Source organism: Pavona decussata, unplaced genomic scaffold (assembly GCF_977016875.1).
Source record: "Pavona decussata unplaced genomic scaffold, jaPavDecu1.1 SCAFFOLD_19, whole genome shotgun sequence".
NCBI lineage: Eukaryota > Metazoa > Cnidaria > Anthozoa > Scleractinia > Agariciidae > Pavona > Pavona decussata.
This window is the reverse complement of record NW_028145442.1, coordinates 2,164,478-2,178,890: the sequence shown is the minus strand read 5'-3', so window position 1 is coordinate 2,178,890 and position 14,413 is coordinate 2,164,478. Positions and strand designations below refer to the sequence as shown.

Below are 14,413 nucleotides of genomic sequence, written 5' to 3'. Positions count from 1 at the left end.
CCTAGAAAGATTCAGGCTGCACCTAGTAGTTCCGTTTCGAAAGCTTTATATTGTCTTTCATCGCTGTTTCATACAGTTGTTATATATGGTATATGTGATCGTATTTGCCAACAGTATGGCGCAAAAGAAATAACTTCGGTACAACTAGCAGTCGTATCTCATTGAACCTGACAAAAAAAAAATAGCGAGTTGAATTACAACTAGAAGTATAATTAAAGCAAAAGTTAATAAAACATCAAAAAAGGCCGCTTAGGCCTGTTTTTAGCACATTGTTTTATGCTATTGAAACATTTTTTTCTTCCGCGCTGATTGGCTATTAGAAAGAGAAATTGTAAGATGAATTTTTGATTGGACAAAATTTGTGACAAGAATAGATCCCCGCTCTCAAGCTTCTATTTAAAAAGGTTCTTTAAATCAGGCACAGCTGGTCAAGCAGAAATGAAACAAAAATTAGCCGCTGATATTAAACGACGATTGGTTATTGTAAACGAGAGATATCACAATATATTATCTTAAAGAATCAGCCAATTTTGGAACAAAATGGACAAATTCATTGGTATTTTTTGAATCAATTAAACAACATTTCTTGGTGCTCGTAATTACGCTGTTCATCTGCTATTTACGGCACTTTTGGATGTCCATGATGCAGTTTACAGTGTGTTGAAATTCATGAAATGCTTCTATTCCGCGTCTGAAGATTTTTGATAATCGGATGATAACAAGTACCTTAACTTTTGTTATTATTTTCAGTCGCGAATCAGAACGACGAGGATGCCCGCACCCTGTGGGTTTATCAGTCGTCTGCCAAAACACAGCCTGTCCTCGTAGATTAATCGAAAAAATGACAAGTCTTGGGAAATAAGATGGGCATTGCAAACCAAATACAGTATTTATTTTTCGGGCAGAATTTTTGGTATGCTTAGTTTGAATTATTAAAACTCCCAAAGCCATTTCTGGCCGGATAAGAACTTTTTCAAACTTTTTTAATTTCGTTTTGTGGTGCTTCTTAATGCAAATTAGCCCGATTTATTTCTTAAATTTTAATAGACAAAATGACGAAAACATGGAATTTCTGAAGCCGCAGCGCAGAGGACTGGGAAAACCTCTCAAACTCCTGGGAACGAGGTTGAAAGAACGCCTGTCACAAACTGCAGAAGAAATGTTTTCCGCTTCATAGTCTGTCTACAAGGATCGTATTTGTTTTTATTTTCACGAGAATTTTAAATGGATGAAGAACTACTTCAGCAAAGTCTGGAACAATACAAGGAGCAAGTAAGTTCTCTTTACTTTGCAGTGGTATAACTTTTCGTTAAAATGTAAGAAATTTGCGAGTCTGTTCTTGTGGAACAAGCCCGCCATATTTGATTCGCTATTGTTTTTTGAGGCGCAATCAGGCTTTGTGTTGTTTCCTAACGCAACTTTGCTTAATATTTGCTGGAGAAATTTCAGACTGCAGTCCCATAGCTCAAGGTTAAGTGCACTTTGTCTAACGGGTATATTCCATGGTCACGCTCTTAACGTATTGGTCAGTTGGCAGCCCGGGGGGGGGGGGGGGGGGGAACTTGGGTTAAGTTTTGCTGGGTATGTGCCGCTGGCCTTTCAGAGCCCCTGACCCATTATAGTCTATTTTGTGCCCAGTTATAGACCCCACCTTAGTCACTTTTTGGGAAAATGTAATTTTCGCGATCCCAACTAAGTCACTTTCCATTTATGCATCTACTTTCAAGAACGGAATGTAATGCGAGGTGATTGTTACATTTCATAAACAACACCTTTCTGAACTTTTTAACCGAGACCATTTTGAATCCCTACTTAATAGAATTTTCTCACCCCAAAAATCCGAAAATGTGCGACCCCATTCTAGTAACTCTATTGAAAATGCGACCCCATTCTAGTCAATCCAGTCGTGAAAATGTGACCCCATCCAGTGGCACATCCCCATTAGCCTCTTATAAGGAAGTAACCCCCCCGGGGTTGGCAGTAAACGGTTAGTCTTGGAATGTAGTGCTAAGTTGCTTCTTTATTGTAAACTCTGGCTTGAACGTTTGACGATGACTGCGGGACTGCAGGAGCAGGTTTTTAAGTTGAACATCAAGTGGCCTGGGTATTCTGAAATCAAACTCATTTTCTCTATCCACCCATGTGTATACATGTAAGTAAGTAAAGACAAATATAAACTAGTAATAATCAAAGATTAGGGTCCGAGTGTATTCGATAATCTCAATCCCAGGCTCTCTCTCCTTTGTGATGTCATCTGCCCCTGCAAAAAAAAAATCTGCGGGGGATGCCAGATGCACGTCCCAAGATCCATCCATTCACTGAATCAATGTTGTCCGATACACTCTCGACTCTAATCCGTATTAGGAGTGTGTTCTTCCTACGTCGAACGCAATAGACATTTAAGTCATTTCAAATCAATTCAATTATTGAATTGATATGAATCCAAATAATTTTATCATTGTTTTCAGTTCCTACAGATCCAAACTGTCTTAGAAAGTACAGGAGAAGAAGGTCAGGATGACCTTGTGAAGCTGCGGGATGATCTTGTGGAGCTTATTCATGTATCTGAAGGTACCTAGTAAGTTATGTCAACTACCGGTAGTTAGTTTTTCTACAAGCTGTAAGTCTGAATGAATTATAAACAACTTTGTTGACACATCATTGATGATAGCAGAGGGAATAGTCCCTCTACTAATAATATGACTTTAATATGTTACTTTTTAAAAATGTCCACAATTATTGTGGACATTTTTAAAAAGTAACATATTAAAGTCATATTAAAAAAATTAATACATCAATATTATATAAGATAATTTATTACAAACAAACATCATGTACAACATGCTATAATGTATAAGCTAGCATTGGCCAGTTCCACCTATGGGCATTAAGGAGCTGCAATGAGGGATCTTTAACCTTCTAAGCCCAAATAGAGACACGCATGCAATAAGAAATTATTTCTCCTCACAATATCGCACCCTGATCAAGCATTCAGCTTATGAGAAAAGAAAAGGAAATGATAACCCAAGACAAAAGGTCTTGATGCTTAATAACAAATACTCCTGACTCGTTCCCTAAGAAATGCATGGAGAACATTGAGGTCAGAATATGTACACTGTTTGTTGATACTGGGGCTTCAAGGGTTGACATGCTCCTTCTAGTAGCTTTGTTGACATCAGCTACATTCTTCCTCTCTTGTTTAATAGAAAGTCTTTTATCTCTGAAGAAGAGCAGACTTCTGCAGTTGCTTGACAATGAGGAAGAAATAATCAGTGATTTTCCAGGAAGCATGAATGAGAGTACTTGTTCAAATGAACAGGAAAATGAATCAGTAAGTTGTCAATAACTAAGTGACCCCACATGTTGTTGCATTTCATAGATAGTAAAAGCGGGGGGGGGGGGGGGGGGGTTGCAGGGTTTGATGCAAAGGGGATGAATCAGGCAGCCCACACCACCCCACATACAGTATGTTCTATGAAAAAGAGATACTCGAGGAAGAGGTTGAAAGTAGCCTTGATAAATGAAGCTTATGGTAAATTTATTGCAAAGTTTAATGTTAAATGTCTCAAGTTCAGGTAATTTGGTATTTGCCTTTGTTTTGTTTTGTTTTGTTTTGTTTCTTTCTTTTGACACCAGTTATTATTTGAATGTCAGATTTACTTGATTAATTTGATTATTAATAAATATGACTATTAGTAAATAGTAGATTTATTTAATTATTTATATTTTATTTAATTACTTAAATAATTAATTTTTTTATTTAGCTTTGCCTGACTAAAATACAGATACAGATCTATATACATGATAGGTAAAAAAAAATGAATGCACTTTCAGTGTTGTGACACCGCAGTATGCTGCTCAGATGGTGATGGTGATTATTAATTTAAAAAAATTATATTTAAATACAATTTTTATTGACATGATTGTTAGGAAAATGTGGAAAATGAAGATTCTGTTGATGAGGAAGACCATATTACTGGAATGAAATGCCGCATTTCATACACACAGGTGTGTCAGCTATCTGATCTAGATAATGATTTGATAATTTCAAAATGATCAAATAGATAGATCTATCAATAAAAAAATATTGCAATGCTCAAAGTAATTTAATTTATATTTTTTAAAAATTTAATACAAAGTGGATCCATTTTTAGTGGTGTCGGTTTGGTTATATTCCCAGTTCTGGGATTTGTTCGATAACAATGCAATGTACTGAAGAGTTTTAGTACTGGAAAACACCGGGAGCACATGATTTTCATCACTTTTAGTTTGGTTGCTTTAATATCATGAACAAATATTGCTGTTGCTTTGTTCTGGATCTGAGATTAAAATGGCATGTAAATGTGATGAACAAATAAAGAGCATATCTTGGTGTACCAGCTGCTTCTAATTAATAATAGACTGAGAATTGCTTGCACCAGATGTTAAGGGAAGTTTTTTTTTAACAGGATTGGGGAGTGACAGAGCACCACAATGCCATGGTTTTTGATGTGGAAACTATTGAATCTGATGGCAAAGAGGAAACAAAGGTAAAAATTAAAAATTAAATATTTCAAACTAATCATGTGAAATTATAAGTCACATGAAAATGTTTAATAGCAGGGTTAGGTACATGTATACAGGATTTGAGATCAGAGGGATCGGCAATCAAACATCAGGACTGGGATCTGCAACCGGTTTTCTTTGGGAATATGCCAGGCTTTTGTCATCACGAATCAGAAAATAGAATCAGTGAGACTCAGAGAAGTGTATTTTGTCGTAACCACATGATAGCAAGAGTCTGTATTTGATATGCGAACATTATTGAGGGATATTTCGTGTTTGCATGTACTATTAAACTTGAAACGATAAGCCAAATTAAGCCAAGGAAAGCAAAGCTGCTTGATCACGTCATATAAAGTAATAACAATAAGAATAATTATTATTAATAATATTGTTACAATTGTGTTTGTGCTTTTAGGTCAGAGTGTTATTTATGAATCCCACTCACAAATCAATGGTACCCTGTCCTTATTTCCTGGACAGCAAGTGTAGGTTTTCTGATGATACCTGCAGGTCAGTGTATGTAACGGTTAATGGTTAATTTAATTTATGGATAGATAGATGTACCCTGCTAGCAGAGGTTTCTTTCAGGCAAGTCTTTTAGTATTATTAGCATGTATGAAGTCGTTCCCGCCTCTAGTATTTTGCATAGTTGGCTAAGTTTACTTCCCCGAAAGAAACAAGCAGGTCTTGACAATCTGCGAGCCAGTGAGCCATGCGAGGCAGACGTGCGAGGCACTCAGGTTAGCCTAAAAAACACTCCGGTTAGCCTAAATAGCGCTCAGGTTAGCTTAAGTAGCTCCCCGGTTAGCTTAATGGTTAGCATTTATGTTGGGGGTTGTTCGTGCCTCGCAAGCCTCGCATGTTTGGCTCGCATGGCTCGCACGTTTGGCTCTCATGCCTCGCACGTTTGGCTCACATGGCTCGCAGGTTTGGCTCGCTGGCTTGCACATTGGCCACACTCGAAACAAGCTGACTATATGAAATACTAGAGATGTGAACAACTTTGTACAAGCTAAAAGACCTGCCAGAAAGAAACCTCGTCTAGCAGGGCAAGAAAGATGGAGATGGATATAAGTTTAGCAGTCTTGTAGACTGAATAGCATGGCTTTGTAATACATATAACTGCAAAATAACTTTCTAAAATTGTAGTGCAAGTGAAGCTTTACAATAATCTGTACCTTCATGAAATTATATAACACTGATTCAGTATAAATTTAATAACATTGTAATTTAGTTACTAAAATATAAAGTTGTCAACAAAATCAACTTCTTCTTTCTCCTTTTATCTTATTCTTAATAACGAGAATGACAGGCCTTCTGAGCAGACAGGTCATTTTTTCTTTTATCAATCTATGCCAGCCTGTTTCTTAATTTGTTTTTCATTTTGGTGAGCTCCCTAAAATATGTGCATAAGATTGTTATCATCATTAACTTATCATAATTTTAAACAATTATAAGAACAAACTAAGGTTACTCCATTTCTCACTCATTCTGAAAGGATATATGGTTTGAAGATTGTTAAAAACATCTTGAGAAAATTGATCCTTTTAAATGCCTATGGTTGCAAAAAAAGTCTAGTCCCCTTATTCAATGCAGACTGATGCATCTAAATGCACTTTAATGGGTTTAATTTGCTTTCTATTCTAAGGTATTCTCATGGTTACTTGCTTAGCGTGGAGGATTTGATGCCTTTTAAAGAGCCAGACTTCAGGTAAACAGTACCAGTTGGGACTGGATTACAGCAGTCAGTAAAAATACTGACAAAATTACTTTAAAAAAGGCAATAAATATTTACATGTAAGAGCAAGCTAAGTTCAAGCTGTCAATGACTTTCCTCTCACGAAGTATTTTGTTTCTGTTTAGTTGTACACTAGCGATTTCATTTTGTAAGGTAGTCATTTCTCCCTTAGCAGGGATGTAGCTTATTAAGATTCCCATACCAACTGGTAAAATGTTATAGATCACAACAGACAGAAAATGTGGGTCACATTATTAACAAAGGCCACATTTGTGCCAGAAAAATCACAAGAAAATTTAGCATGTTTTCAGGTACATAGTTAATTTTAATGCCTTTTGTCATTCTTTATTTACTGCTTTGAGACTATAAAGTTTCACCCTTGGTTCCTGATCATTTGCCTGTCAGTTTTAATGCACAGTTTCTAAATGAAAAACTGAATTAACCCACTTCTGTCACAAGAACAAGTTAGAATGGAATTCCTAGGAGAGAACATAAAAAATCTACTAGTATGCGATTAAATAGTAAACATTTTCTATTGTCCCCAGAGAAATACTTAGTCTAAGTATTTCTAAACAATGACTTCTTTTTAACTATTTGAAACAGCCCTTATTGATTCTTTGTGAGGTATACGTTGTAGGACTATAGAATGGTAAAATTTGAGACTCGCCGAGACTTTCATTTAAAATCTGAGACCGAGACTTGACTATTTGTTTCAAATCTGAGCTTGAGATGCTGTGAAATTAGCCTTGCTCTTTTTTAGGCATAATATGGCAATTTACGAGCAGAAGCCTCATGTTTCACAGCCTGCGCAATTGCAGTATGGAGCCGCTTTTCACTATTCTTTGTTTTGTTTTATGACGGTCATTCAGACTTAACAACTTGGTTTGTGAGACTCCGAGATTCAAAATCCAAAATACGAGATTCCAAGGCCTGTTTTATTTTATACGAGCTTGAGATTTTGCGACTTTAGTTTGAGACGCTGAGATTTTGAGGCTCCCCAAAAATTTGCCGAGACCCATTATTTTTCAAGGACCGTTCTATAACCCCTTGTTGTGGTTCAAATTTTCTTTGGTTTAAAAGTTTTGAAACCAGTTTAATTGATTTTTATTCCCCTGTGTCAGATTATGGTAAAAAATACTGCACAAAGGAATTTAATAAAAATTAAACTGGTTTGAAAAATTCCCCCCACCCCCCCCCCCAAAAAAAAAAAAAAAAAAAAAAATTAGACCACAACATTGAAAAATTAAGTGAATGCTCCACCTAAACCAAGGTATGTCACTACTCTAATTTATGAAAGAAATGTTTTATTCTGTTACTCAGCCAGGTAGAATGTGGGCAGTCATGCTTAGCAAGATATGATGATGGAGTCTGGTACAAGGCTACTATTCAGTGAGTGATTACATGAAGTTAAACCTGAACTCCTTGAACCTTTAGTATCTTTATAAGAATGATAATGATAATGATATTAATAATAAGTTTAAAAAGTAACGTGGATTTCTATAAAATATATTTATTAAGATATACTGAGAGCGAAAATTGTGAAAAGATTTAATAAGTTTTTTAAGTTTGCGATACATATTACACATTGAGACTACTCTAGGTAAAACTCTGAATGAGTGAATTAACTGTTCTTTTGCAGGTCTATTGACCATGATTCCCACTCCTTTGTGGTCCATTATGATACATACAACTCTGATGCTACTCTAGGTTTAGATGGTATCCTTCCTTTAGGTGAGCATGTAAAGAATCTTGAAGGCTGATTAACATTCAGATGACATAAATTATAAGACTCTGTGAGAATGGTGCAGGGGTTTCTTCTAGAAATTGGTGTTGCAGGAGCAGAGGTTTGAAGGGGACTTTTTTTTTCACAAACTGTGGTTCCAAGACATTTGGATTTGTCATATAGAACTTGAAAATTTCATGATAAACCAGCCAGAGCCATTCAGGCCACTTGTGGATAATTCAGCCCAGTGAAGGGGGCAGTGAAACCATCAGGCCTCTTTTAGATACTGAAAAGTCTCTTAGTTCCCCACAATACCTCCATACTTTTACCATTGGTTGGCTTCAGTTGTAAGATCTGAGGAAAAATGATCAACTGCTTACAGTCGAGGACTGTTATCATCTTCCAGATGATTAAATGCAGATGATAATAAAAAATGACATCATTTTATATTTTTGTTGTGAAATTGTTAGAGTAAATTTATTATTATTTCATAGACCCAAGAGATTCTGTGAATGTATCAGATGATGACATTTCAAGTTCCTCAAGCGACAGTGAAGAAAGCCGTGGCATAGCTGGAGATGCTGACGAAGGAGCTGATATAGCTGTTGTGAGGTTGTCATGGAAACCATCTGGGGGACCTGTTTGCCTCGGAGAATGGGAACAATACACCAAAGTAAGAGAATTTTACTGTGTTCTTATTGTATGATATTTCTTTTTGTTAAAATTTGAGGTAAAATACTTTAGATATTTAATAAATTAAATGTGCATTCAAATTTACTTTTGATCAGGGGATTGGATCAAAGCTGATGGCCAAAATGGGATATATATTTGGGTAGGTTGACTTAACTGTAGCAGTACCTATTTCATGTTAATTAAGTTGTGATCAATTTTGCTCAATTGTGAGCCTGGGTCAAATTAATTGTAAACTATGTTAATTAAAAAAAATATATATAATAACAATTTAATTTGTTTTGGTAGCAAGGGCCTTGGAAAAGATGGAAGTGGCATAGTGGAGCCTGTTGAAGCAGTTGTGTTACCTCAAGGTGAAATAGTTAAGTAATCCTAACACCAGCTTTGAATAACCCTAGGTGTATACTGTACAAGGTACAGCTTAAAATTATTAATGCTGTACATAGTACTGCCATAGTACAATGTATTTGGCATTGATATCTTATATTATCGCGAGTTACATTTTTGAGTTTAATAATTTTCCTTACTACAATTTCTGTAGTTATATCCTTTTTAAAATATGTATATATAATTATATATTTTTATCTTAAATACGAGTTAGCAGCTAAATGTTTGATTTGAGAATTTGTTACTTCAAATATCAGTGACACTCCATTCATTTGAACCAACCCTCAACATTATTTACCTTACAACAATCTCCTAGTGGGTGAGACTGTTGTTGGAAATTGGATTGTTTCTTTGTAGGCCCAATGCTATTGACAGTCTAAATACTTTTCCTAATATATTATTATAGTTATACATGTCTAGCTTCCTTCTCTTCATCAGACATTATAAAATTAATACTTCATTTTTATTTCATTTATTGAATAAATATGTGACATAATTTTTAATATTTTGACTGTTGATGAGGTATATACTAATGACAGTCCTAACTCTTTCTCAATGAATTGCTCTTCAGGAAAGTCTCTTGATAAGATTGCAGAACTACGAGAAAATAACAAACTTCCCAAGCCTGGGAAAAAGAAAAGGAAAAGAGCACCTAAAGTGAAAAATATCAAGCTGCCAGATGAGGTATGAGGTATTGTAACCCACATAAAGAACATACTTTTGTCTAATTATTGTTTGTCGGAAATTTTGGCTTTATGCTTGGGGGATGCCACTTCAAACATAGTCTCATAATTTGTTACTACAAATAAATAAAAAGAAAAATAAATAACTAAATAAAATAAACAGGAATTTCAGTAGCTTCCACAGAGTGGCTCTTTCATCCACTATTTCCAGGTCGAACTGAAATTTGGGATTGTTGGTTTTTGTGGAGGGAGGAAAACTGGAGTATCCCAACAACAAACTCAACCCACGTATGGCGTCAACACCAGGAATTGAACCCGGGCCAAACCGGTGGAAGGCGGGTGCTAAATCACCACTGCGCCATCCCTGCTCTCCGCTGTACCTCCAGTAATATTGAAAAAACAATGACCATGATGGCCAATTAATTAATATTTATTTACTATTTAGAATAATTATTATTCTATAAGCATGGGTTTCTTACGGCCTTTAATTTGCATGTTTCAGGCGTCAGGTGGTGACATATTTGATTTCATTAACACAAAGTTAGGTGGCAAGAGAGGTAAGATATTATTGGAGTTAATAATGATAATAATTTATTGATAGCAATTAATTTTAATGGGCTAATTCCATGTAAGTGGACCTACAATCTCACAACACAAACCCAGACGCTGATGTGGAAACTGAGTGGGCGCATATCCGTGATGCTGTCAAAAGTATAGTAATGTTGAAAATATTCACTTTACCCTTGTACAATTATACCTATGATATGATGTTGAACTGCAGATGGCTTTCCACTTGGTATGGCCAGCTTTTTTAATAGAAAACTGATCGGAGTTCTCCCACCAGGAGTCGAACCTGTGACCTTCTGAAATTGTTAGTTCAGCTGATGCCCTACCGACTGAGCCACGGGAAACTCATAGGAGCCAAGCCATTACATGTAAACTATGTGTAGGTTCATGTGAGAAACATCCTACATACTCCTAGGATAATTTGAATGTTGATGAGTGGTACCGGTATATGTGAAAGAAATGTGATGCTATGTTTTTAGCCTTGTTTATAAATGATGAATTTTTCAGTCAGTGAGACAGGCCGCTTACTGTATTTTGCAAAATCAACAAATGTCATTTTCATCTTTTGCTAGGAAATATTCATGACATAAGAGTTCCTGTTCCTGGAACCAGTGCAAGTGAGTTTGAGGTTAAAGAAACAGGAAACAAGAAGAAAGGTGAAGACAAGAACATCAACTGGAATTTACAGGTACTAGAACACAATAATTAACATACAGTCGAACCTCCCCTTGCAGCCACCTCTCGTAAGCGACCACTTTTCCAAAAAAAAAAATTTCCCCAGCCAAGTCACTGTAGTTGGAACCTCTCATAAGCGACCACCTTTCGTAGGCGACTGTGACCACTTTTAGAGACAACAGTTTGCAATTTTCTCTTGTTTTTTTAAAACCTTCCGTAAGCGACCACTTGTCACATAAGCCTCATACGTCCTCATATCTATTCCCTGTCAGGAGTTGGACAATTTGCCTTAATATTATCACGTCAGGAGCCCATGCTCCTGCACATGTATATTCTTAATGGGTAGTTCAGGAGACAAGAATGTCACAATCAGGGCACCAGGTGTCGCGAAATAGACTTGTCGCATTCGCCATATTAGGTAATTTATCACAGGCAAACAGGCAAACCATGAACTTGTATACTGAAATTCTTTGGCAATATAATTTTGGAAAGTTGAAAAACGTTTTGTGGCCACTTAACCCTGGGCCCAGTTGTTCAAAGGTCAATTAACCTCTCACTCGAGCGTAATAGAAGAGAGACAACTTGTCTCTTGTCTTGTGAACGTTCAACGCCGAACCCTTCAAATGGCTAAAATCGCCGTCTTCATCCTCAGGAACGACAACACACAACATTTAAGGTAAAAATATGTTTATTTTGATGTTAAACGAGAATATCTATCGCAATCTAGTACGATAATACGAGGATTTTCGATATTCCCATACATTGCCTCTATAAATTCAAAATACAAACAGTCACATAGTTTGTGTGGGCCCCATGTGGTGGTATACTGTATTTGGATTGTTCACTTGTTGCTTTAGGAGTTGAGGGGCGGGTGGGGGGGGGAGGGGTTGGAATTGACAACAAACACTGTTGAGTTCACAAAGGCACATATTACAGGCCTGGACTGTTCTTCGAGGTGTCCAGTAATAAACTTGTAATGATTTAAAGTTAATTTGTACAATAATCCTGTCTCCACAAGGAAATTCCACTTGCATCCTGCCAACTTTATCCCATTGAAATCTTGCTACTTTGTTCCCTGTGTAGAGCTATTTATTGTTAAACATGCATAGCTACAGCTAGATGCCATTTTTTCTTTCCTCAGCTCTTCAAGACCCAAGAGGAAATATCTGCACTGAGAAAACAGTTAAAGAAAGAAGAAATGGCTCTCAGTAGACATGAAGATAAGTAAGTGCATGACTGTCTTGGTAAGCAAACATGAGCTTTAAACCAAAATTAATCTTTAAAAAAACACTGGTGCAGGAAAGGCACACTATGTAGGTCCCAGGGGCCCCACTCACATAATTATTTTAATGACAGGGGGGGGGGGGGGGGTTCCGACAGAGGTTCATATTTTATACCAAAAAAAATCCTAACTTCAGAATTTGTCTACTCCAAAAAATCCGTACTTCTTTTAGCATACCCAAAAAAAATCCCTCAGTGTTTTTGCATCAGCAAATGATATTATTTATCTTCTGGAAAGCTAAAACATGCCAACTTCAACTTTGGTTTTGGTCAAGAACAAAACCATACAAAAACAAAAAACAAAAAGCTCACATGACTGTTATAGTATCTCTTCATCCTATCTTCTGCCGGTAATTACTTTTCAAATAGATTACAATCTCAGAAATAACCCGTAATACCACACAAGCAGTAAATTGCGCTTATGTTATTGCTGATTTGAGCTGATGAAAAATACAATACCCGAAAAAATCCTTGTGTTGTTTTCACAACCCAAAAAAATCCTGGCGTCTTTCATAGACCCAAAAAACCCCTTTTGGCCAAAATGTTAGACCCAAAAAAATCCTTCGGACCTCCCCTCCCCCGTCATTAAAATATGTGAGTGGGGCCCCTGGGATGTAGGTTCAAGCTTCCGTGTGACTTACAACACTCTCTCAATCCACACCAATAATAATAATTGGTGTAAAATTTGTCGCTATTATTCACTATAATTATTACTCTTAGCATATTATTGTCACTAGAACCTTATACAAGCCCAGTCTAAAATGAAGTCATCTTCTATCATCCATCTTTTCAATTTCTCCTCACAGGGATGAAAAAACTGCATCTCATTTTAGACAGAAGGTAACAGGCATCAAAGCTCATTTATCTCGGCTACATGAGAAGGAGAAAGGCATACAACAGAAGCTACACCATAAAAAGAACCACAGGAAATTAACTGTATTCTAACTTAATTGTAAATAACTGATAATTAAAGAAAAACTTATGAATCAATGCTTGCTGTGATTAGATCAAAGTCTTCGCCAAATACCCTATCTCCTTGATTACACACCCACCCCTCAATTAAGCCTTTATGCCCCAATGTCAACTTTGATATTCTCCTCATTGTTAACCATATATGTCTCCTATGCTAACAGTTGGGAGAATTTGTTCGAACATGCATGAAGACATAAAAGGCATGTTTTTTTTTTTTGTATTCCGAAAAAGGAATATGCTGAAAAATCTATGTTGTAGCTGTTGCCTGGTAACAAAATTATTAATTTAAAACAAAATAATCCAATGGCCAAAGTAAAAGAATCAACTCCAGCAGGTAAAACAAAATCTAGAAAATGCCTCTGCTCTGGCCCCTTCAAAAATTACTCTTTGAGAGGAGATGCCTTTTGAAAATAGATTTTGTTTCACCTGTAACAGGTGAAACAAAATCTATTTTAAATTAAGGCATCTCTTCTGGCACCTGAATCAAAAATTGGCCTGCAAGAGCAGTTGCCTCTAATCCAGATTTCTTTCACCTGTGACAGGTGAAACAAAATCCATGTAAGGCGTCTCTTCTGGCCCCGCAAAACGTAGCCTGCAAGAACAGATGTCTTTAATTATTGATTTTGTTTCACCAAATGAAAACAGAGTCTGACCGCAGACTAGACTCTTTCCATTTCTCTGCTAGCAAATGAACTCACTGTCTGACTCACTCAAAACTGTTCCATCAACCAACACCTTTGAACGGACCATCAAGCAGATAATACAATAAATTTGACTGTTTCTTTTGTAAAGTCAATTGTTTATTTCTCTTCAATTGTATTGATTCAAGTGAAAAAAATCTGCTCCACAAAATTGTCCAAAAATTCAAGTTTATTTGTTAAAAAGTGAAAAGACATATTCTTAGAAGACACCTAGAAGAACCAGATACCTGTTAATGATTTGCCCACGGAAACTATCCGCACAGACTAACAAAAAACCATGGACCCTTGTACAAAAACAAAATGGCAAATTATTGATGTCTCATGAAATCTAAATTGCCCCAAATTGACTCTTGGGTATCAGGGTTTTTCATGGTTTAGATATAAAGAATGGAGAATAACCTGAAAACAAACGAACCCAACGTTTCACTGGCTCCCTGAGCACCCATTTACT

The 14,413-nt window shown here is 36.3% G+C and overlaps 1 protein-coding gene across 1 annotated transcript; it reads left to right on the top strand.

Moving 5' to 3' along the window:
• Positions 1-1,125: 1,125 nt before the first annotated feature.
• Positions 1,126-13,279, top strand: LOC146487015 (zinc finger CCCH-type with G patch domain-containing protein-like). Its single transcript, XM_085090098.1, has 17 exons — positions 1,126-1,272; positions 2,469-2,571; positions 3,207-3,331; positions 3,931-4,008; positions 4,449-4,529; positions 4,961-5,055; positions 6,194-6,256; positions 7,604-7,672; positions 7,923-8,014; positions 8,501-8,679; positions 8,795-8,838; positions 8,985-9,049; positions 9,655-9,767; positions 10,269-10,323; positions 10,906-11,021; positions 12,150-12,232; positions 13,096-13,279. Exons 1-17 carry the CDS (start codon positions 1,225-1,227, stop codon positions 13,232-13,234), a joined length of 1,548 nt encoding a protein of 515 aa, XP_084946224.1. The 5' UTR covers positions 1,126-1,224; the 3' UTR covers positions 13,235-13,279.
• The last annotated feature ends 1,134 nt before the right edge of the window (positions 13,280-14,413 follow it).